At 37.2% G+C, this 25,888-nt stretch overlaps 1 protein-coding gene across 1 annotated transcript in view; it reads left to right on the forward strand.

Moving 5' to 3' along the window:
• LOC150098172 (elongation factor-like GTPase 1) overlaps positions 1-25,888 on the forward strand; it is a 451,514-nt gene that overhangs the window by 28,233 nt on the left and 397,393 nt on the right. Inside the window, exon 2 of the mRNA XM_090406579.1 lies at positions 3,953-4,075. Within this exon, the coding sequence (XP_090262705.1) occupies positions 3,973-4,075 (103 nt within the window). The 5' untranslated portion in view covers positions 3,953-3,972. The remainder of the gene's footprint in view (positions 1-3,952; positions 4,076-25,888) is intronic.

Raw genomic sequence — 25,888 nt, forward strand, 5'->3', positions numbered from 1 at the left:
ACAGCTTATGCACTGATTCATCTGCAATCATTGCTCTCCTTAACTCATCTCTAATATAGCATGTTAGCAAACTTACAATCTTCACCCTCTCACTCTTTTTTTCTTCTTCCAATAACACTTTCATATCTTCCTTGTGGCACTCAGCTGGCAACTAGATAGTGCCACAAAGCTCTCTATTTGGGGGTTGCTAGCAAACTTACATAGTTTAATTTGTAAACAGGTAATGATTTGCAAAATTGGATAGCATAATTGTTAAGGCAATTATGCTATCCAATTTTGGATACAGAGAGCTTGAAGGGTTATTTAAATAGGCTGACAGTATAGGCAAAAGATAATGGATTCCAGCTTAATGTGGAAAAGTATAAAGTTGTGCATTTTGGGATAAAAAAAATTGCAAGCTGTGTACTGCATTGATGGAACTGCAGTCTAGGAAATTGATGAAGATAAGGATTTTGGGGTGGTAGTAGATAGAAAGTTGAAGTTCAGAGGACATATTGCTAAGGTAGCCATGGTAACTCGTAGAATTACTTGGTTTTTGAAGAACACACACATTAACAATCAGAGATATCAAAGTTATCATTTCCTTTTATAAGGCTTGATACGTTCATATCAAGATTACTATGTTCAGCTCTGGTTACTTGGATTTCTTGGGAATGAGGAAGTGGTCTGTGGAATGAATCATGTGATGATTGAGGATTTGTAGATTGCAAAAATTGGTTGATAGATTGGAACGAGAGGTATAATGGAAGCTTTTAAAACTGCTTAAATGCTTTTATAGGATTAATGCAGAGGAAATATTTCAGCACTTGGCTAGAGCAGAAAAACAAGAGATCATCTCTGAAAATTGAACAAGAATAGTTAGCAATGGGTACGAGGACCCAGTTATTTTCTTGGAGAGTAGTTAATGAGTGGAATGTGTTAATAGTTTTTGAATGCTGTGTTGCAAAAATTGGTTGATAAGTTGGAAAGAGGAGTATAATGCTTTTAAAACTGTTTAAATGCTTTTATAGGATTGCAGAAGAAATATTTCAGCACTTGTCTAGAGCAGAGAAACAAGAGATGATATCTGGAAATGAGTAAGAATAGTTAGCAATAGTATGAGTACCAGTGGTCAGTGAGTGGAATGTGTTGATAGTTTTTGAATGCTGTGTTAGTGAGTTCAAGGAGAAGTATGATAGATATTGTGTGGGTATTTTGGGTCTCCCCTGCAGAGTCTTTGGACTCCAAGGAAGTTATACTTAATAATATACATTAATGCAGTTTGCTATAGAGAAAAATAAACAATTTTTGATTTTTTTTTCTTGTATATTTATAAGTATTACTAGGGGCTCCTCCCCCTGGTGCCCAAGGCACCCCCCATGTTCTGGACTGGTAGGCCGGTTCTCCTTGAATTCTGAAGACTCGAAAGGGGGGGTTCTGTGCCTACGCTGCCCCTTTCCCCCGAGTTCTGGACTGGTAGACCGGTTCTCCTTGAATTCTGATGACTCAAATTTTGAAAACTTGAAAGGGGTGGTTCTGTCCCCCTCGTGCCTACGTTCCCCAAGTTCTGGACTGGTAGGCCGGTTCTCCTTGAATTCTGATTACTCGAATTTTGAAGACTCGGCACTCAAGATAGCTCCTGAGTTTCAAAACGTTTCAAATAACTTGACAAAAAACGTGACACAAAAAACCCGCGTTCTGGACTGGTAGACCGGTTCTCCTTGAATTCTGATGACTTGAAAGGGGGGGCTCTGCACCTACGGCACCCAACACCCCCGATTTCCAGACTGGTAGGCCAGTTCTCCTTGAATTCTGATGACTCAAATTTTGAAAACTTGAAAGGGATGGTTCTGTCCCCCTCGTGCCTACAGTGCCCTACTCCCCAAGGTCCGGATTGGTAGGCCGGTTCTCCTTGAATTCTGATTGCTCAAATTTTGAAGACTCGGCACTCAAGATAGCCCCTGAGTTTCAAAACGTTTCAAATAACTTGACAAAAAACGTGACACAAAAATGTTACATAAAAAAGGCTTATCATTTTATATATATAGGGTAGATTTATAACCATTCTTGGAGTCCAAAGACTCTGCAGGGGAGACCTGCAGAGTGGGGAAAGGACAAGAGGGGGCATTCTTGAAATCATTCATACTGCTTGCACACACAACATCCAATGGCAATCCATTCCAATCACCCACCACCCTATCAGAGAAAAGTCTAGCCCTCACCCCTTTCTTAGCAGCATTCATTCTCAGCTTCCAAGGATGCCCCCTGTTGTCCTTTCCCCACCCTCCATAAAATGAAAAATTCCATCAACTGAAATCCTGTGTGATCCTTTCAGAAGTTTGTAAGTCTCAATCATATCGTACATCTTTCTTTAGATTTGAACATTTTAGCTTTTATAGATTTATTTTAAGTTTCTTCCATCACCTTTTTTCAGACATAATTTCATTATCAACTTTATATCATTATAGTTTATTCTTCTAATAGTCCCGAGCGGGTGGAAAGAGGGGAAAATAGTTCCACTGCATAAAGGTGGTTCCAAGACTGCTGTAGTAAATTACCGACCGATTAGCATATCAGGAATCATTGTCAAGGTCTTAGAGAAAATAGTCAAGAGGAAAATACAAGATTGGATAGAAGAAAATGGGATACTGTATCGGGGACAGCATGGATTTGTGAAGGGTAGGTCATGCCTCAGTAACTTGCTCACGTATTATAACACAGTGACGGCTGAACTGGATAAGGGTAATGGGTTTACGGTGATTCTACTGGACCTTGCCAAGGCCTTTGACAGGATTCCACATGGAATTCTAATCAGTAAATTGCAGCATATGGGAATGGACATAGGGTTGGTGAGATGGATAGGAGGGTGGTTGACGGAGAGATATCAGAGAGTGGTTTACTCGGGAGTAGAGTCCACAAGACGGCCTGTGACTAGTGGTGTGCCACAAGGATCTGTTCTTGGTCCACTGCTGTTTAATTTGTTCATAAATGATATAGGAAATGATCTGAGAGGAACAGTTCATTTGTTTGCAGATGATGCGAAGTTGGGTAGGGCAATAGTGAATGCAGATGACGTCAAAATTTTGCAGGATGATTTGGATAGATTGGAGGTCTGGGCTAAGGAGAATGGATGTCAGTTTAATGTGGCAAAATGTAAGGTTATGCATTTTGGGGTGAAAAGATTGGCGGCAGTTTACTGCATTGGTGAAACCGTGCTCCAGGAAATTGATGAGGCACGAGATTTAGGAGTGTTGGTAGATAAGGAATTGAAATTTAGGGGACACATTGCAAAAGTGACCAAAACAGCTCATCAAATCAGTTGGTTGCTGAAGAATACGATGACAAGCAGAGACAAGCAGGTTATTGTTCCTCTGTATCGAGCCTTGATAAGACCCCATCTAGACTACTGTGCTCAGATTTGGTCACCTAGGTTTCTTCTTGATGGGGAGGAGGTGGAGAGGATCCAGAGGCGAGTGACCAAGATGATAGCAGGTCTGTGGAATGAACCGTATGAGAACAGGTTGAGGATTTGTGGGTTGCAAAAATTGGTTGATAGGCGGAGGAGGGGAGATATGATTGAGACATTCAAATTACTGAAGGGTTTCTATAAAATTAATTCAGAAGATATTTTTGAGAACAGGGCTGGTTGTGGGAGGACTAGGGGACATCCATGGAAACTGGGCAAAAGTGTGGTTAGTAAAGGTGTTAGAGCTGGGTTCTTTACTTTTAGAGTAGTGAATGAGTGGAATGCGCTCCCTGAGTCTGTGGTGGATGCTGTGACAGTGAATGAGTTTAAGGCGAGGTATGATAGATACTGTATGAATGTCAAATAGTTGTGATGAATATGATTTGGGGCCTCCCTCGATGAGTCCAATGACTCCCTGGAGTTGCCCGTAATAATAGTAATAATAATAATAGTAATATTCGTATACTTATCATACCATTTTTTTCTCCCACCCTACCACAAATACAGGTAATATCCATTTTCAAACAATGCCATCTCTAATGAAAACAGTCGGTGTTAAACAAGTCTCCCAGCTGCAGCGAAATCCAAGGAACATCAGAAATATATGTATATTAGCTCATGTTGATCATGGTAAGAATTTACTGTTGATTTTACTCTGATATGCTTTGATAATCAATGTTATTATTTAGTTAACTAAATAGATATTTAACTTAAAGCACTTATATAACTGACTTAAAACTAATTAAATGTCAGACTAAGATTTTTAAAGTATTAACACATATAGCCAAAAGATTTTAAAATATTATTCTAAGATTTTAATATTTCTCTATTTTTTGCTTTTGGCATCTCATTAAAATTAACAAAAAACAAAATTGACCTCCTAAAGATCAGCTTCATGCTCTTGCACATCTGGAATATATGAAGTTCCTTGTGCCTGCAGGATGCCCTACTTTGGACAGACTGGTAGATCAGTTTAGCATCTGCCTTGAGGAACACAAAAATTACATCAGTGATCATCTGTATGACTAGTCAGGACTAGCAGACCATCAGATCATGCTGTTGATACTCCTCCATATAGCATTAAGTGGGAGATGATGTTGGTACTACATAGAAGTTGCTATAGGTCTTAGAGACTGTTTTTAGAATCAGCATATCTGCTATTAAGTACACCCTCCCCCTCAACAAGTATGGTTGCATTAATTTCCTGAAGATCTTGGAGAGAACCTGGCTTCTCCAAATTGACTATGGTTATCTGGCCCATAGAGAATGCCATGTTTAGGATATTAGTTCTGTTTCAAAGGATTTAGTTCAGTGCTTGTGTGCTTGTCACAGTTATAATTTGTTCTATGAAGATTCTGGGTAGACAGCAAATTATTAGTAAGGTCAGTAAATTAATTTATTTTTCCTTTTTTGGTGATTTTTATGCATTATTATGAATAATCAAGAACACCTAAGCCTTTCTGTACATGTAGAACTCAGATTGTAATCATTGACGAATGTGTGAGTAGAACTAATATCAGGTAGTATGGTCATTTAAACAGAATGGGAGTAGAAAGGTTAGTAAAATTATATGTTTTGATACTAGAAAAAGACCAAGATCTCTGTCAACTGCAGTTAGAATTGTCTTCGATGACTGAAATATAATATTTTGATGATATTGGAGTCTTGACAGATCAGACTAATATGATATAAAATTGTTGATAGAAAGTTAGTAATAAAGTAAACATTTTATGATATTGCCTGAAAATTGAGGGTACATATAGGAAGTGGATGATAATGGTGATATTAATAAAATTTATATTACAAAATTAATTTCTGTTACTATCATTTCACTGTTATTTCATTCTGTTACTATCATTTCACTCTGTTACTATTATTTGACTCTTATTTTGTTTTATTATGATTACTATTTCATTTCTATTACTGGTAATGGTAAATCAAATTTAAATAAAGAAGGAAAAAAAATACTGAACTTGGAAATCAAATGGAGTAGTAGCTATTCTATTGTAGAATTTCCCGTGCTATAATCACTGTGTGGAATGAGTTTGAGGGACGAAGTGAGCTGTATGGGAGCGATGGACTGCATTTGAGTGGTTATGGTGTGAGTCGCTTGGAGAGACTGCTGCTGGAAGGTAGAGAAGTGAATAGAGAGAATGAATCAGATCAAGAGGGGAGTGATGTGGAAGAGCAGGAGAGTAAGACAGGAGAGATTGAAGAAGTGGAAATGAATGGAGAGGTGAGTGGTATGAGTATAGAAAATGAGAGAATGGGTGTGCAAGAGGAGCAGGGAAACGGGGAGGCCCAGGGTGGACAGGGATACACAGCGTGAGAAAGGTGGATGCTCCAAGAGGAGGTGAGAGAATGTGTAGGCAGGAAAGTAATGGGATGATCAGGGATCAAAAGGAAACAGATGGAATTGCAAAGGGTTCTAAAATGAAGAAGCAGAAAGGGAAATGGCCCCAGTCCAGCATGGAGAGATCACATCGAGTGAGTGGTATCAGTGGAACTAGCTGTAGATCCAGAAATTAGTTGTTGTGTTTGTATACCAATGCTAGAAGTATAAGAAACAAGGCGGATGAAATGGTTGCACTAATTGCGTCTGTGCACCCAGAGATTGTCGGAATAAGTGAGACATGGTTAGATGAGGATGACATCCTGACAGGAATAGAGATGGAAAGGTATGATGTGTTTCGTGAGGATAGAAGGGGTAAAAAGGGAGGGGGAGTGCTATTGATGATAGAGAAAGAGTTATGTCCATACAAGGTAGAGATGCAAGGGGGAAATGGGGCCAGTGGTTTTGAGGCAGTATGGTGTGAGATAGAGGTGAATAGAATCAAATACTTGGTGGGATGTTGTTATAGACCTGGTAATGTGGATGGTGGTGATAGTGAAATGTATAGTCAAATAAGCCAAGCAAATAAGAAAAGGGTGATCATTATGGGTGATTTTAATTATGGCAATATAGACTGGAATGAAGAGATAGCAACTGGAAGTAAAGAAAATGAGTTTCTTGAGTTTTTGAGGGATAACTACCTCAGACAGTATGTAACAGAGGGCACAAGAGGATTAAGGGTCTTGGATTTGGTCATCTCATCGGAGGATGTAATTATCAATGAGGTATCAAATCATCCACCAATTGGTGAAAGTGACCATGAGGTGATTACTTGGGTGGTTGCCAGCAGTGCAAGGACCCCTGTGAAAAAAGGGTATATGTGGAACTACAAGGGGGGTGATTATGAAGAGCTCAGGAGACAGCTTGCAGGTGTAGCATGGAATGAGGAGTTAGCTGGAAAAGAGATCAATGCAGCTTGGGGAATTTTCAAAAAATATTTAGTGGATGCAATGTCTAAATGTATACCACGGGTGAGAAGGTTAAATAAGTTAGGTGTGAGATGGATGAATAAAGAGATTAAGCATGCAATACAGAGAAAAAGGGCATTGTGGAGGCAGCATAAGAGAAGTGGAAGTAACCAATTTCATGAGTTCTACAAAGACCAGGCAAGGAGAGTGACTTGGTTGGTGAGAGTAGCTAAAGAGAGGTATGAACAGCAGTTAGCTAATGAAGCTAAAAAGAATCCTAGGGAGTTCTTTCGATATGTAGCCAGCAAAAGAAAGAATGATTATGGAAGGATGACATTGATTGGAGGAAATGGTATAAAGACAGCTGTTGCAGAATGTGTGGTGGAGATACTTAATGAGCAGTTCATAAAGATCTTTCAATCTTGTGAATGTGACTTCATGGAGAGATTAAGAGCAGTTGATGATGGGGAGGAGAGACTGACTGTAAGTGAGCAAGAGGTGTTTGGGGAGTTGAGTAAACTAGATGTAAATAAGGCTGTGGGACTTGATAATATATCACCACGTATTCTGAAGGAATGTGCCAGAGAGTTGACACCTGCCTTGACATATTTTTTTAATACGAGTCTTGCACTTGGTCAAGTCCCTAAAGAGTGGAAGGAGGGCAAGATTGTGCCACTTCATAAAGGAGGTGATCGAACTCAAGCATCAAACTATAGGCCTATCTGTGTGTCGGGTGTTGTGGTTAAGTTGTTGGAGAAGCTTGTGAGAGCTAGAATCCAGAGTTGGGTTGACAACAATGGTATAATCTTTGATGGACAGCATGGATTTGCTAAAGGGAGGTCGTGTTTTAGTAAACTACTTACTTATTACAATAAAGTGACTGCTTCCTTGGACAGAGGAGAAGGATACACAGTAATATACTTGGATTTTGCAAAAGCTTTTGATAGAGTGCCTCATGATAAGTTGACAGTCAAACTAGAGCAGATGGGGTTGGATATTAGATTAGTGCATTGGATTGGAGACTGGCTATCTGATAGGTATCAACAAGTTGTGTATGGGGGTGCAATATCCAGGAAAAGGAAAGTCACTAGTGGAGTGCCTCAGGGATCTGTTTTAGGGCCATTACTATTTAACTTGTATATTAATGATATTGGCGAAGATTTGGATGGAGATATTCAGTTGTTTGCAGATGATGCAAAGTTGGGAAGAACCATAAAGAGTAGTGAAGATGTTGTGGCCTTGCAAGAAGACTTGAATAAATTGAGTGATTGGGCAAGCAAATGGGGGTGTGAGTTCAATGTTGCAAAATGTAAGGTTTTAAAATTTGGAAAACAAAGATGGGATGCAGAATTTATGCTTGGTAAGAATATATTGTTGGAAGTAGAGGAAATAAGAGATCTGGGAGTGATAGTGGATAAGGATCTAAAATTTAGGGGTCACATCGCCAAAATTGTGAAGACAACACAAAGACTTCTGGGAATGATGAGGAGGACACTGACGTGTAGAAGTAGGGAGATTCTTGTTCCATTGTATAAGGCTTTGATTAGGCCACACATGGACTATTGTGCCCAGATTTGGTCACCTGGTTTTCAGAAGGATGAGGAGATGTTGGAAAGGGTCCAAAGGCGACTGACTAAGGTAGTTTCTGACCTCTGGAATGTCGAGTATGAGGAAAGATTGAAAAGATGTAATTTGCAGAGACTAGTGGAGAGAAGGAAGAGGGGAGATATGATAGAGACCTACAAGTTGGTAAGGGGTTGCTATAGGATCAATGGTGGAGAAGTTCTACAGCGAATAGTGGGAGATCAGGGGAGAACCAGAGGTCATCCCTGGAAACTGTATAAAGAGGGTGTGAGTAGGGGAGTGAGAGGCAGGTTTTTTTCGTGCAGAGTTGTGAATGATTGGAATGCCTTGCCTGAGAGTGTGGTGTCTGCAAGGAGTTTGAATGTGTTTAAGACCCGGTATGATGAGATGTGTGTGAGATAAAAGGACCTCCTAGATGAGTCTTTGACTCCATGAGGTCTTGTTTAATAATAATAATAATAATTTTAATATTATTATAGAAAATAATTAATTTAAAAATTTTCATTTTCTCATCAGAAATTAAGTAAAAAGTATAACTTCATAATCAGTATTATTCATTGTTATTTTACAGAGAAGTAATCAACAGTGTTTACCTTTGGAATTTGAATAATTTTGAATATGTGTTAGCACAAGTTGTTTAGATGTTGTTTATTATTTAAATATCAGGAAAACTTTTTCCAGAAGCCATATATTCACTTTTTATTGGTGCTTTTGAAGTTTTTCATAAGTGAACTCTCTCTTTCTCAGAGCATACAGTATAGCTATATCATCTTAACATTGGAAACTGTTAAACAAAAGAATAACAAATCTGTTATTTTATTGTTAGTAAATGAACAAACAAGCCATATTTGTCTTTGTAATTTTAAAAGTTCAAAACTTGATGGAGAGTTTAAAAAAAATACAAAGCTTTAGCAATAAGTTGCCATTCTGTTGAACTAAAAGATGCAGACTTTGCCCAGGAACCTGAAATTGTTTTTTTTTTTTTAATAATATCAAGATGAAGCCCTTCAAACTGTAATTTATGCTTGACAGTTTATTTATAAAAAAATGCATAATTTTCAAACATAATTTACTCCCTAATATCCAGAGGATTTCTGATGAAAACTAACAGCTATCAGGGGCAGTCAAGCACTGATAAAAGGTGAATATAGATGATTTTAACTACGATCTGTTTTAAGTAGTGCAACAGCTGGCCTGCTCATGGTTTATATTTTCATAATCTTTCAGTCACTTTTGAAACTTAACATTGAAAAGGCAGGCATTGCTTGCTTACTTGGCTGTAAAATAACAGTGGATCCTTTTTCTGTTTCATTGCTTTCTTTGTGATATTTCGTGCACTTGTGAATTTATTAGTCAATAATGGGAGGGATTTAATGATAGAAAAATTTGTATTAAAGTACAGCCTGCACTTGAATGGATTTGTTCATACCTAATGCAGAATTAAGGAAAGCAGATCAGCATTGGGTAGATTGTAAGTTCAGCTATGTGCATATACAACAATGATATGAATGTTATTGAGCCTAGTTATCAGTCTAATAAAGTTCAGTTATGGCATGCAGACTCGACAATGATACGAATGTTATTGAGCCTAGTTATGAATCTAGTAAAGTGGTCGGATTCACGCTTTTGGTTCAGACTGTTTTGATTGCATCTGTGGATGGAAAAGAAAAAGTTGCCCAGCCAGGCTAAGCAGACTGTAGATGTAAGTATATGAAAAAGCTAAGAGGTAACTTGGTATGTCTATACACAAATCACAGGAGCATCATAAACCAAGGGGTAGGATTCATTGCTTTAGTGAATATGTTTTGGCCTAAGATTATTGGCATTAATGAAACTTGACTATCAGAGTCAGATGCAGAAACTGGAATTTAGTGTAAAGGGTATAGCATTTTTAGAAAGGATAGAAGAGGAAATGGGGCTCTACTAATGATATCAGGTGATTAGTTCATTTGATGCTGTGGCACAAACTGAATAACAATTTGGCAGTAGAGACTAATGGAATATCACCATGGATGTAGTCCATGCAGTTAGCCTAGTGGCTATGCGCTTTGCAACCATATGCCTGGGGAAGGAGTGTCCTAGGTTCGATTCCTGTCAATGACGTGAGGAGCTTAAGGATCTTCCTCAGTCATAGCCAAGTTAGCCAGTCTTGGGCATAGACAGCAGGGTTTTCATCCCACAAGCAGGCAAACTGGCCCCGTGAACACATACGGATACAGTCAGGAATACTTGAGACAATCTCTCCAGCGATAGGTCTGAATTGTCAGCAATGCTGGTCCCGGGTCTGGATAAAAATAGGGGGGATTGAGGTGGTGCCATACCTCCCCATAAAAGGGGCTCGCGGCTATTGAATTACCATACGAAATGAATGACTGAACTATGGATGTGAAAAGTATTCACTTGAACTGCCTATTTCTTTGATCAGGCTGTATAATTTGAGTTTGAGAACAAGGAAGATTCCACAGATAGTGGAAAGAATGTATAGTAATCCCATTGCACAAGAGTGTACAAAGACCAGATCTTTCCAACTATCGGTCTTATCAGTATCTTTGGGGTGGTGGTAGTGGTGAAGATTTTGGAAAAGTTGGTAAGGATTTGCATTCAGAAATGAGATGACCAAGAATCTTTATTTTATAGTGAACAGCATGGGCCTTACTAAGGGAAAGTCATGTTTGAACTCACATTCTATAATAATGTTACCATTGAGTTAGACAAGAAGAATGGATACAGCATGATAATTTTGGATTTTGCTAAAGCTTTTGACAGAATGCAGCATGGACGGCTGTTTGCGTAAATTGGAGAATATGGGATTGGATTATAAAATATTAGCATGGATAAGAGGATTGCTGACTGACATATCAAAAAGTGATGTATGGGGGATGTGAGACTGCAAGATTTAAGTTAACCAATGGTGTATCACAAGGATCAGTCCATTGTTATTCAGTCTATACATTAATGACATCGGGAAGGATTTGACAAGTGACATACAGCTGTTTGCAGATGATGCAAAGATAGGCAGGGTAATCAGAAATGCGACTGATATGCAGTACCTACAGAATGATTTGAATATGTGGTTTCCAGAATTGTGTGCTTGTGAAAATGACTATCAGTTCAGTGTTAGTAAATGTAAAGCCATGCACTTCGGTGTGATTAGATATCCACTGTCATATTATACTGGTGGGATTATGCTAAAAGAAACTGATCAGACTAGGGATCTTGGAGTTTTAGTAGATAGGAAGTTGAAGTTCAAGAGCCATATAGCAAGGATTGCAAATACAACTCAGGATAATTGCAATGCTGAAACGAACTTTGTCATGTAACGATAAGGAAGTCATTTTGCCTTTTTATGAGGCTTCGACAAAACCTCACTTGGACTATTGTGCATATTTCTGGTGTCCTTGGTTCTATGGTGATTCTGATACAGTGGAGAGCGTGAAAAAGGAGAGTGTTAAAAAATTATATCAGGATTGTGAAGACAGATTGAAAATTTGTACACTGCAGATATTAGCAAAGAGGAGAAAGGAGTGATATGATTGAGACTTCTGACATCCATTGAAATCCTCTATGACCCTTTCAGAAACTTCTGAAAGGGTCATAGAGGATTTCAATAGATGAAATTTTTCATTTTATGGAGACTGGGAAAAGGACCTGAAAACTTGAGTTTTTCATCCCTCGGAACAGGCAAACCGGCCCCCATGAACACACATGGATTACAACCATGAATACTTAAAACAATATGTGGAAGAATTAGGGTCCTCACCATGTGTTGTTACACCCTTAGTCAGCTATAAGTTATATTATGGTAGCCAACCTCCTACATAAAAAATGACACACGAATGGAAATAAAATGAGAGAAAGGACGAGTGGGTATCCTTGGAAGTTAAGAATGAATGCCATCAAGAGTGTGAGGGCTAGATTTTTTTTTCCTCCTAGAGCAGTTCATAATTGGAATGGATTGTCATTGAATGTTGGGTGTGTATGTCTGTCTATCTATCCTATTCCCTCAGCCATACAGCTGGTGGGGGAAGCTATCTGCTGCTATACTAGGGAGATGATTACGAGCAAGGTGGCTTCCTGTTGCCTTCCTTCCTGTAGTATGTTTTTTATAACTGTAGCCATGTGTGTTCATGGCTGGTTTGCCTGTTTTGAGGGATGAAAGACGCCAGTTACCAGGAGAAAAAACTGTCCACCTTCATATGAGACCAGTTAACTTACCTTTAGTCAAAAGAGACCAGATGAAGGTTCTCACATCATAGATGGGAATCAAACCCAGGTCTTTCTGACCAAAGGGATTCGTCTATACCGACCTAGCTATGGAGGCTCTGGTTGTGTATGTAGCGTGAATGAATTCAAGAACAGGTATGACAGCTGTTGCAGGTAGTATGTGTCTTCCCTTGATGATTCCCTGACTCCCTGGAGGTCTCCCTTAATAATGGTTTGTGTTGAGTTAGGGCAGAAACTCTTAAAAGCAATAATGTCCCATTTGGCAGTGAATCTAAGGCTGGATGTTGATACAGATCCATTGGTTCAGTTGCTGGGAACAATGAAGTGAAATATGATGACAGATTGGAAGTGTGTGAACTGTAAACCCTTGTAAACAGGGGAAAGAGGGGTGGGGATATGATTGAGATCTGTAAACTTATGAAAAGGTGTTATAGCTTATCAACTGATGAAATTTTTCATTATATGGAAATTGGGCAGAGGACAACAGGGCATCCATGGAAGTTTAAGAAAGGGATGAGTGGAACAATTTGCTTGAAGTGATGTACATCTGGTTTGGATGGGGTTTAAAAGAAGGTATGACATATGGTGTTGGCGATCTGCAGCCTTCCTTGACTCCCTGGAGGTTTATAATAATAGATTCGTGATAGAAATATACTGTTGGGTTTGAAATATAATTTTTTTTCCCCTTCCCATTTGACTCTTCTGTGTTTCTCCAATGTAGTTGGCAGTTGTTGTATACCACAGAAATAATACTTATTGCACTCGTTAATGTCTTAAGCTGTAATCATGCTTATTTGTTTAGGGAATACTCAGTGAACTTAAAAGATCAGGTTAATTCAACTGTCTCACATCATGTGTCTGAGAATGAATGCCATATGGGTGCTCAGTATGTGTTTGCGGTGGGTTTCTGCTTTGAGGAGAACAATAATACTTTGCCAATTTATTTGTATAGATACTACTTTTTTGTCTAGTACTGTAGCAGCTTCAGTAATAACTTAAATCAAACTAACCTGTCAAAAGTTATAGTCTTAGCCGTAGATGTTTTATTTAAGGAAGTATCTTAAATTCTAAACACATTTAAAATCCATTAATCACAGATAATATTTTTTATTATCTATTTATTATTCATTAATATTTTTAATAATTACAGTTGTCCCTCACTATATCAGACGTACATATGCTACCAAAACAGTTTGTTAAAATACCAAATTTTTTTTAGAATGCAGTTCTAATGGGACTTTGTTGGAACTTTTCAGTAGTAGGTTATAATGACTGAGTTTTGTTATACTGGTATCTGCTACAGTGAGAGAATTTACTATATTATGGAGTATTTTCAAAACACACAATCATCTTAAAACACCTTCCTTATTATAAGGATATTAACAGCCTCTTTGATACGAGTCGGATATGTCTAATTGATGGGATCTTGCTGGGATGTTCTAATTCTATTGATAGGTATAAGTAGTATAATGTTGACTAATGCTTTGCGTGACTGAAAAAAATTTCAGATCTGCAGTATCCTCTTTACACAGGAACGAAGCAGCTTCCATAATAGCATGACATACACCTTGCTTGAAAAATGAAATAGGTTTAATTCTCATCCATGACACAAAGAACATTTATCTGAAATAAAAGGCTTAAAAACCTGAAGATTTAACTGATCTGCGAAGACAATAAAAATCCAAATTTTCAGAAGAAATTTCTTTTCAGTTCTTTCTAGAACATGATTCTAAAGGAGAAAGATGGAATGTACATTATGAACTGAGTAAACAGGAATCAAATTTAAAGGGAATGTGAGAAATAAATCTGAATCTGGGAGTAATCTGAAGAATACATGCAAGAATTTTTGGATAGGAGTGTTTGAGGAAGGAAAAATTCCCAGCCACGATCACTTGCTTACATTTCCTAAAATGTAATTTTTATGCAGATTAATGGTTGCACACAGCTTGAACACAAATCTGTAATGCAACAGTAATGGCTATTTGAATTTCAGAATATTTTAACTAGCTATAATTACCGTATTTGCCAGTGTATAAAACGCACCTGGGCGTCCCCGGATAGGGGAACGGCCTCTGGATACAGAGGTTAGCTGCGAATAAACAGGGAAACCTGTGAATAAGCAGTCATGGACAATGGGATGGCATCTACCAACAGGAAGTAGTGAGATAGACAGTGGCATGGTTATCTCTATAAAAAGCCACACATTTCCACTGACGAGGATGCAACATGGCGAGATGTGACTGCCATTAAATAAGTTACAGCCCGCTGGAAGTTGGGATAGCAACAACTTTCATCCCGATCAGTGGAAGATCACCATAAGTGACAAGTGTAAAGGATACTGTGGTAGGCGGATAATCATGAGGAATGAGAAACGGCTAGCACACTGAGCCTCTGTAGAAGGCTATTGCTGGACAAGGAAGGCAAGGGGATACCACCTTGTTCTATTTTTCCCCAGTAAGATAGCAGTATGGATGGACATTCTAAAAGATAGTAAAGCACACAATGGCTCAATACTTGTGCACGGCAGGGGAAGAAGCAAGGCTTTCCAGGTCGTAAACCAGTGAAATCCTTGTACATCCATTGGGACATGGAATGTGAGAACCCTCCTACAAATTGGAAAATTTGAAGAGAGAAATGGATAGATTAAAAATAACCATATTGGGAATTAGTGAAATGAGATGGACTGGAACTGGAGACTTTTGGAGTGGTGATTACAGAATCATTTATTCAGGTGATGAGACAGCAAAAAATGGAGTCGGGGTGGTTCTCAATAAGGAATGGGGAAGACGAGTAATCAACTCAGTAAAATGTAGTAGCAGATTGATAATGGTAAAACCACAAGCAAAACCAACAAATATTATAATAATACAAGCTTACATGCCTACTAGCGACCACAGTGATGATGAAGTTGAGAGAGTATATGTAGATATTGAGAATCTAATCAAACTAACCAAGAAGGAAGATAATCTTATTGTCATGGGGGATTGGAATGCAGTCATTGGTGAAGGCAAAGATGGTAGAGAGGTGGGAAAGTATGGACTTGGATGCCGAAATGAAAGAGGAGAGAGACTTTTGGAGTTCTGCCACCAATTCAATCTGATCATTACTAATACCTGATATGAGGTACCAAAAAGAAGAAGGTATACTTGGAAAATGGCAGGGGATATAGGAAGGTACCAAATAGATTATATTATGAGAAGAAATAGATTTAAAAATCAAGTAAAATCATGCAAAAGTTACCCGGGAGCTGATGTTGATAGTGACCACAATTTGGTTTTATTGAAATGTAATCTGAAATTTAAAAAGTTGTCACAACCAAGGAAAAGGCCCAAATGGAACATAAGTAACCTGAAAACAGAAGAAAACCATAGAAACTATAAACAGCAAACTGATGAAAGCATTAAAACTGGAGAGAGGGAAAAGAAAAACATAGAGGAAAAATGGACTCATTTGAAGGATACAATCATCAAGGCTGCCAATGACTGCATAGGATTAAGGAAGAAGCAAATAAAAAAAAAGCATGGATCACCCAGGACATTCTAGATCTAATAGATGAAAGAAGAAAATACAAAACCTCCCTAAAGGAAGAAAGCAAAGACAAATATAAACATATAAAAATTATGATAAATAGAAAGTGTAAAGAAGCAAAAGAACAAGGGTATACAGAGAAATGTAAAGAAATAGAAGATCTAACAAAGACTGGAAGAATCGATAAAGCTTATAACATTATAAAAGGAATAAGCCAGCAAAACAAGACAAGACAAGAAGTACAATTATCAAAAATAAACGGGAATGTACTTATAGATAAGGAAGAAATTTCGGAAAGATGGAAGGAGTACTTAGAAGATCTATATAGTGGAAAAGATCTAGATGCCAAGGCTATAGAAGATGAAACAAGACTTGACATGGAAGAAATTGGTCCAATTATATTAAAAGATGAATTTAAATGGGCACTGAATGAATTGTCAGCCAACAAGGCACCAGGCACTGATAACATCCCCTCAGAATTAATAAAATACTCAGGAAACATAACTAAGTTATACCTTTTCAAGATCATAAAGGATATTTATGAAACAGGGATCATCCTGTTTCATAAATATCATTGTGTAAAATCCCAAAGATTTTACACAATGCTCTATCATACCCATTCCTAGTAAGTAAATAATGCAAACAAGTGTGAAAATCATCGAACAATAAGCTTAATATCACATGCTTCAAAAATATTACTCAAAATTATACAAAAAAGACTAACAAAGAAGGTGGAAGAATATGTTGGCAATGACCAGTTTGGATTCAGGAAATAGCAGGGGACAAGAGAAGCAATCCTAGCTCTAAGAACAGTTATTGAAAGAAGATTGGAGAAGAATCAAAATATTCTGATAGTCTTTCTTGACTTGGAGATAGCCTTCAATAGTATTGACTGGAATCAAATGTTTCACCTCCTAAAAACAATAAAGGTAGATTGGAGAGATAGAAGGCTCATATTTAATCTTTACAAGCATCAAGAAGCCCTAATAGAAGCAGCCAGCAATACAACAAAAACCGCAATAGCAAAAATACGTAGAGGTGTAACACAAGGATGCTCTCTTTCACCCGTATTGTTTAATCTGTACATTGAAGATGCAATAAATAAACTGAAAGAATTAATAGAAACCTGAATTGAGATAAATGGAATTGATATTAACTGGCTACGGTTTGCGGATGATATAGCAGTTTTAGCTGATAATGAAAACAAACACTCTAACAAAGATGGAAGAAATCTTCACACAGTACAGCCTAAAAATTAATTATAAGAAAACAAAATTATTAATTACAAGTAAAACAAATCCAATGAAAATAAACCTGGAAATAAATAACCTACTACAACAGGTATCCTCTTTTAAATATCTTGGAAGTCTTATCACAGAAGATGGAAGAAACCAATCAGAAATTAAAGCACGAATAATCCTAGCCAAAAAAGCATTCGATAACAGAAGAAACATTTTTACCAGTAAAGGACTTAGCATCCAGCTCAAGAAAAGGCTAGTGAAAACATACATATTGAGCATTGCATTATATGGTTGTGAGGCCTGCACCCTAACAAAACAAGACATGAAAAAGGTGGAGGCATTTGAAATTTGCTGCTGGAGAAAGATGATGAAAACTATTTGGACAGAAAAGAAAAGTAATGAAGTTCTGAATATAGTTCATGAAGAGTGGTCATTAATGAAATACATCAATAAGAGAAGAAAAAGCCTAATTGGACACCATTTGAGGCATGGGGGACTGATTACAGAAATAATGGAGGGGACTGTAGAAGGAAAGAGGCCACGAGGCAGACCAAGAATTTCGTATATAAATAACATAATGATGCTAACTGGTGCTAAGAGTTATGAAGAGATAAAAAGGACATCACAAGACAGGATGTTGTGATGTGCTGCTATATTTACCAATTTTCGGATTGATGCACCAAAGAAGAAGCGAAGACGCACCGGCCTATGAGTCATGCCCCCTTTTTTGTACACATTTTTAGGAAAAAAACTTTATCACTAGAGCCTGTGTAGCTCAGTGGATGTGGCGTTTACACACCACGGCGCTTGGCCGCACGAAGGAAGACTCGGTTTCGAGTCTAGTTGGCGACTAGAGGAAATTTTCCTAAGCCTTTTTTCAACCGGTTCCTGAGTTAGTCGATCTCTGGCACGGGCAAGCGGGTTTTTCATCCCGTAAACTCAAGAAAATCGACCGTAGAACCCACATTATTTCAGACATTAAATATATTGTATTAGGGTTAGGGACCACGAGATGGCGGCACATTTGAACCGTCTCTCTTCACTGCATACCGCTGAATTAGTGATAGCCTTGGGCCATCTATCTCTGATTGGTTCCAGTGGAGATTGAACTGCCCACTCAGTCTCCAAAAGTTAGATAGGGCTAAATGGCCTCGCCTACTCCCCGTATACGGGAATAAAAAGGCGTTAGATGATTTTTTTTTTTTTAACTTTATCACTGAATATTATAATGAATTTACAGTATTTCTAATATAAAGTAATAAGTAATAAGTCTACTTTCAAGAAATACCTATCCAAGTATTCAGTTCTGACCATTTTGCAGTTCCACTTCATAGATTATGTTTACTGTGAGTTGCTTTTTTTAGATCCTCTTCCTGATTCTGCAAGTTCTTATAATTTTCTCAGTTGGGGTGGCCGAAATGCCTCTCTGCAGTCCTATTTCCATGTTCTTTAGCATACGCAATCACACGTAGCTTGTATACAATATTGTAGCAATGCCGACGTTTTTCAGCCATAATTCGCCAAGAAATTTAGAGAAAATTATCACCGTTCACAACAACCACGACAACAATTGGAAAGTTTAAACGAACAGGAACATAGTTGTGATCATCGATGACAGCACATGCGCATCCACCGAACTCTACGTAACTGGAATGCTCTCACACACTCAAGGAAGCAAGAAAGAAATCGCATAACTCAGAACAGAGAAAATTTCCAGAAATGAAAGTAATAAAAAACTGAGTATTGGCATATAAGACGCACCCTGTTTTTCAGACCTATTTTCAAAGAAAAAAGTGTGTGTTATATGCTGGCAAATACAGTATATGTGCTTAACTGCTTGAAGAATTGACTATTCGTTAGTAAATAACACAACATTGAATTTGCTAACAAATAGGGAATTTCAAGCAGACTGAAAAAGATTCAAAAGGTAATAAATAATAATCAGACATTTCATCACAATGACTATAGCCACTTCCTTGAAATTTAAAAAAATGCTCTCAACCTTATTATCACATTTTATTATTATTTACGGCATTTCCATGGAGTCTGAAGACTCATCACAGGAGAGCCAAATCAACCATCATGCACTCAAATCCCATAATATATTAAACAATTTTGTTTGCATCAATTTTATAAAACTGCTTTAATATCTTAAAAATTTCTATCATATCCCCTTTTTCTGCCTATCAACTAAACTTTGTAACCTACAGATCTTCAACCTGTTCTCATAGGAAGTATTCTACTGACTGGTCACCATCTTGATCACTGATCTCTGAATCTTTTCTACCACCTCCTGGTCCCCAAGAAACCCAGATGAAAAAATCTATGTGCAGTAATCAAGTTATGGCCAAATCATAGCCTTATCAAAGAGGGATAATAACCTCCTCATCTTTACTTGTTAGTGTGTTTTTTAATATCTAAGTAATTCTTTGAGCTAATTTACCAACTTTTGCAATATGCCCTCTGAACTTTAACTCTTTGTCCACTATTATCCTAAAGTCCGTAGCCTCATCAGTTTTCTGCAAAATGTTTTTTTTTTTTTTTTTTTTTGCAGCTCTTGCTTTATATCCCTACTCATCCACTTAATTTCAACTTGGTTTATCCGACCTTGGGTATGCAGTCTGATACTTGCTACCCTCAAGCAATCTCTAACCACTTGCCATGCATTCTTTCCTTGTAGCTTCTCCAGCCATGGCACTGTTCCAAGGTGACTCCTGAGTCTCTCATAATCACTAGCCTTATAGTTGAACATAAACGCCTTCTCAGAGAACTCCATGTGTTTGGCATCTTCTCAGAACAAGACAGTATGGTCACTCTCCCCAATTGGAGGCAGAGTGTCTACCTTGGTTATGGATACATCTTCTGATGCTATTATCAGATCCAACACCTTCAAACCCCTCGTCTCCTCTATATCACATTGTTTCATGTAATTATCCTTTAGTAAATGTATAAATTCCACTTCCATCTTGCTATTCCCCTTTTCCTTTGTCCAATCGATGTCCCCATAGCTAGTCTCCCATAATAATTGTGCTGATCTGCCAATACATGGCATCTACATCTTCCTGTGGACCTGGTCTATAGCAGCACCCAACAGCATATTTTGTCTTATTTACCTCTATCCCACACCAGACAGCCTCAAATACACCATCTCTCTCAGACCTAATATCCTCTTTAACTTCTAATTTTGTGGGTTGTAATTCTGCAGCTATCATCAGCAATACCCCACCTCCTTTCCTGTTCCTTTTGTCCTCCCTGAAAATTTAATACTCTTTACATTCAATACCTGTAACTATATCATTTTCAGTCAACCAGATCTCAGTGATATCTATAATTTTTGGCTAAGTTCATTTCAACATCCCTTTGTACCCATAGTTACCCTTGTGTGATGTCATTACCAACCCATTTAAATTGGAGACCTGTGAAATCCCATTTGGCATTGCATAATCATTACTATATCCATGCTCATTTATCACAGGGATGACCAGACATATGCTTGATTTCATCCTCACTAATATCTCTAGTTTTGCTTATTTTGCACTACCACATTCTCACTAAACAACACTTTCTCCAAACATCCAACTCCAAAACCATTCGAATGCACTTCGTCAGGCATATACAAGTTCTTACATCCATCAAACTCACTTCATACATCAATAAACTGCACACCATTCCTCCTGCACAATCTTTTCTCATTTACTCATTGGCAATCATGGCCCCTTCTTCTCTCACACTGAGGCAGCAGACTCACAATCTTTACTTTCTTGTTCTTAATTTTCGCTTCCAATAACAACTCTTTCATATCTTCTCTCATTGCATATTTCTCACCTTTCAAATCATTTGTGCCAGCCAATATAATCAACTTGTTCACTCCATTCTTCTGCATAATTACAGCATCACTAACATCCTTTATTTTGATTATACTCAATATTACAATTTTCACTGTCAACCTGAAGCTGCTACTTAATTTTGAAGAATGATTTATGGCTGCCAGTATACTTTTTTTGTTGTTACAGATTTGAATTAATGGAAACATCTGTACTAATGATGATGTCCTTTGCAACACAACTTAGTTAATCATTCATAAAGTAGAATCAAAATATAAACAGAGAAATGTCGTAGATATATCCAGAATGATTGAGAAAAAATATAGTACCAAATAGAGGAAACTATGTTCAGAAGTTTTGGTTCATCAGAATTTGATATGATACAGGTTGAAGATAATAATATTATGTATGCTGTTTTTCTTACAATGTAACTGTTTGAGTTTTTTTGGTATTGATTTGTAGATGATTACTGTCCAGTCATCATCTGAAATTGAACTTATAAATTCCTAAATAAAATCAAATAATGTTTTGTGACATCTTCATACAAAAGTTCATAAAAGTTCACTTTTAAAAAACAATCTAATAATTCTCTGCATCATTGTCAGAATTCATTGTATTATCTTCAATTTTGGCAATGTATCCTCTGAATTTTAGATCCTTATCCACCATTACCCCATGATATCTTATTTCCTCCATCTCCAACAATATATCTCTGCCAAGAGTAAATTCTACATCCCATCTTTGTTTTCCAAATTTTAAAACCTTACATTTTGCAATGTTGAACTGGCATCCCCCCCACTCTCATGCCTATTCACTCTGTCTATTCAAGTTTTCTTGTACATCTGCTTTACTCCTCATAATTTGTCCCAACTTTGCATCATCTGCAAACAACTGTATATCCCCATTCAAATCTTCCCAAGTATCATTAACATACACGTTAAATAGCAATGGCCCTAAAACAGTTCCCTGAAGCACACCATTAGTGACTTTCCTCTTCTAGGATAATGCTTCCCCATACACAACTTGTTGATATCTATCAGACAGTCAATCTCCAGTCTAGGATACTAGTCTAATATCCAACCCCCATCTGCTCTAGTTTGACTATCAACTTATCATGCAGTAATCTATCAAAAGCCTTTGCAAAGTAAGTATACTACTGTGTAGCCATCTCTCACTTTCAATGCTGCCATCACCTTATTGTAATAAGTGGTAAGTGACTATTTTATCCAGTCAATACTTTCATCCATTTCATACCTACCTTATATAACCTTCTGGCCTTTGGAATACATTTAGACATTTCTTCATAGATAGTTCTTAAATATCATCTAGCAGCATTGATCTTATTTTCATCCAACTCTTCATTTTCCATGCTATAGCTGTAAGCTGTCTCCTGAGCATCATCAGCCTTGTAGTTCCATGTACATTTTTTTCTCACAGAAGTCCTCACACTGTTTGCAACCACCAAGTTCATCACTTCATGATCACTCTCACCAGCTGAAGGGAGATTTGATGTCTCATTTATAATATCCTCTGATGAGATGATCAAATCCAAGATCCTCAATCCTCATGTGTCCTCTGTTACATGTTGCCTGAGGTAGTGTTTCCAAATTCCCGACATTTTGGAACCTTCGGGAATTGAGAACGGGAAATCATATTTTCCGAGAATTCTCGAGAATTCCCGAAATAATCTTTTTTATTTAAATTTCGTTGATCATCTGTAATAATGGCTATAACAGTAAATGTTAATAAACAGAAAAGTCGTAGAGAAGGGGGGGGCAACCGGGGATGATTAGTAAATGAAATTTCCTAAATGGAGGTCGACTGGAATTTCATGACTAGTGCATCTCTTGCCCTGAGCGCTAAACCGGGGTCACTACGATATCATTTTCTGATATCACTACAGTATCATTTTCTGTTATATTTCAGGTTTTCTCAAAATATAAACAATGTAATTATTGCAAACTTTATTTAACCAAACCTTATAGTATACAGTGAGTTTTTACATATATCACACAATGTATTAACATTCCCAATCTCATTTAAATATTTTATTTATTAAATTAAACATTAATAGAAAACAAATGCAAATATTATTTGTTTGAAAATTAAAAAATATTTCAAATAGTTTATATTTGTCATTTTTGAAATGAAACTTTAAGAAACACAGATCATTAATTGCCCGATCAGGCAATCAATGATCTTCGCTTTGTAACAAATATATTTGATGTGGAAAAATTTATTTCATTTTCTGTAGACGTTGATCGAATTTTTTTCGACCAACAATTCGATGGTCGAATTTTTTCCCAAATTGTTAAGAGTGTGTCTAAAAGCATCTTCAAGTTGGGTGTGAGAGAATGTGCGTTACTTCATATAAGCTCATTTCCTTCCTTAGAGAAGCAAATATTTTGTCTGCATGCATAGGGCTAGACTTTGATGTCGAAATTGATATTGCTTTAGTCAATTGACTCTTCAGATCAGATTCTGATTTAATGTCAGAACTCTCTGTAAGGACATTCTTTATTTCTTTTATTGGAACTTCTTCTGCTGTAAATGTTCCTTTAAAAAGTTTCCATTAATGACTTTGCCAATCATGCAATTTCATTCTTACTTGACAAGACAAAAAATTCATCCTCTTCCATCTCACATAAACAACTAATGTTGCCCAAGTACTTTGTGAGAGACACAAGATCTCTATTTCTACGTTTAACCAATTCAAATTTTATTTCCTTTAAAAGCATTTGGCTCATTGAAGAATTCTGTTTTTCTAAATTACTGAACAGGAACTTAAAAATTCCCTCACTTGTGAGAATATTAACTTCTCTATTGCTTAAGGCTTCAACTGCTAATCTTACAGGTTGTAAGCAATTCAACGTACTGCTCATTATTTCATAATACTCTTCTTTCCATAAGTGATCGAGTTTCAGTTCTCGTAAAGCAGTCTTAATCGGATTTACGATCTTTAAAAATCTCTCTATCATTCTCTCCAGTGTGTTCCAGCATGTTTTACAGTCTAAAATGACTTCTAGTTCCCTCTTTTCACTCTTGGTTATTTCTTGCTGCAAAAGAGAATTTTTAACTGGAGAATATTTGAAAATATTTTCATAATTCTTCGTAACTGCTAATTGCCAAGGATAGATCATCTCGCAAATCATACTAATCAGCTCGGGCCCCCACCATCTAACTCAGAATCACTGTTATCATCTTTATCGTATTCAGAATCTGTATTGAATTCACTATCACTGCTACAAGTCACTGATGCTTCACCTTTCAGCTTTTTAACATAAAATACTTTTGTTACAGCTAGATGTAGCACATGGTTGTTGCAGTACTGGTGAATAGTTGGTGATAATTTTCTGAATTTTTCCATAACAGCTGCACCATCACTTGTAATTGCAACCACATCACTTTCAAGTTTTAACTGAAAGTTTTCTAATCTTTCTTGAAGCAAGGATAACACTTTTTCCGCAGGGCAGTTCCCATGTATTCTTATTAAACCAGTTTCATAGAGGTCTCGTTGTAGTATACGTAAACATTCATGTATCTGTGAATCTTGCAACTGATCCACTCGTCTATTGAAATACTCAGTTTTTTATTATCACATTTGAATACTTCCAATTTCTGGATGTACAGTTGTTTCACTTTACTATAATAATTATGTATTAGTGTCATAACTGAAGATGCACTTCTTGGCAACTGCATTCCTTTGTTTGTGAAACGGAAAGTTTCACAAACAAATAAACTCACTTTTTGTGATAGTGTTGACTGATATCCCATCCAAGGCTGCTAATTTGCTTACGGTTTCTTCTAAATCCAGTCCCTTGACATAATGTAAAATTCTCGTTTGTCTCTTAGAAGATGAAGGCATTGGCTCATCATTATTCAATTCAGACTGTCTTTTCCTTTTCATTCCATGAATGTATACTAGGTGCCTATGTAGACCACTGGTTGATGATGCTTTGCATTGCATAGTTTTGGAGCATATCTGGCAACAAGCTGATTCATTATCTTTATCTTTTCTAACATACTCCCAACATTCTTTATACTCTTTACTCATTGGGATGACAATCTATAAAAAAATATTAAAATATGATTTAATAAAAAATAATTTATTAAAAATTTTCCCAATTTCCCGACCAAATTTTCTCGGGAACGGGAAAATGAAAAAAATTCTCACCCAGAAACCCTAGCCTGAGGTAATTGTCCCTGAAATACTCAAGAAACTCATTTTCTTTGCTTTCAGTTGCTATCTTGTCATCCAAATCTATATTACTGTAATTAAAATCACTCATAATGATCACCCTTTTCCCAATTGATTGGCTCTGCCCTTCACATTACCAGGTCTTGAAAGTTTATTTTTCACTTGGTTAGAGTATAATAAATTTAGTTTAATCCTTTATCCAAGTGTGAGCAAACAAAGTTTGCGCCTGAAAGTATCTTCAGGACTGGGATAAGGTGGTACAACACCAGGGCACTCCTTGCAAAGGTGGAGCAAGCTACTAACACTCCTATCTCAGTATCTCCCATAATGCAAAACACATCTCTTTGCGGATATGTCTAATGTTATGCATTAAGGGAAGGGCCACAACCCAGACTAGTTTCGACCTTTATTGAGGTCTCTTCAGTGGGAACCAGGCCCAAGTGGAGATACAAGGCAGAAACATTAGCAGGTCATCTCTACCTATAGGAGTTGCCAAATGGTGTGCCACCCTTTTTTAATAAATTACTCTGGTGTTGTACCACCT

This window comes from Typopeltis vanoorti, chromosome 16 (genome assembly GCF_054136105.1).
Source record: "Typopeltis vanoorti isolate ZY-2024b chromosome 16, IOZ_Tvanoo_1.0, whole genome shotgun sequence".
Lineage (NCBI taxonomy): Eukaryota > Metazoa > Arthropoda > Arachnida > Uropygi > Thelyphonidae > Typopeltis > Typopeltis vanoorti.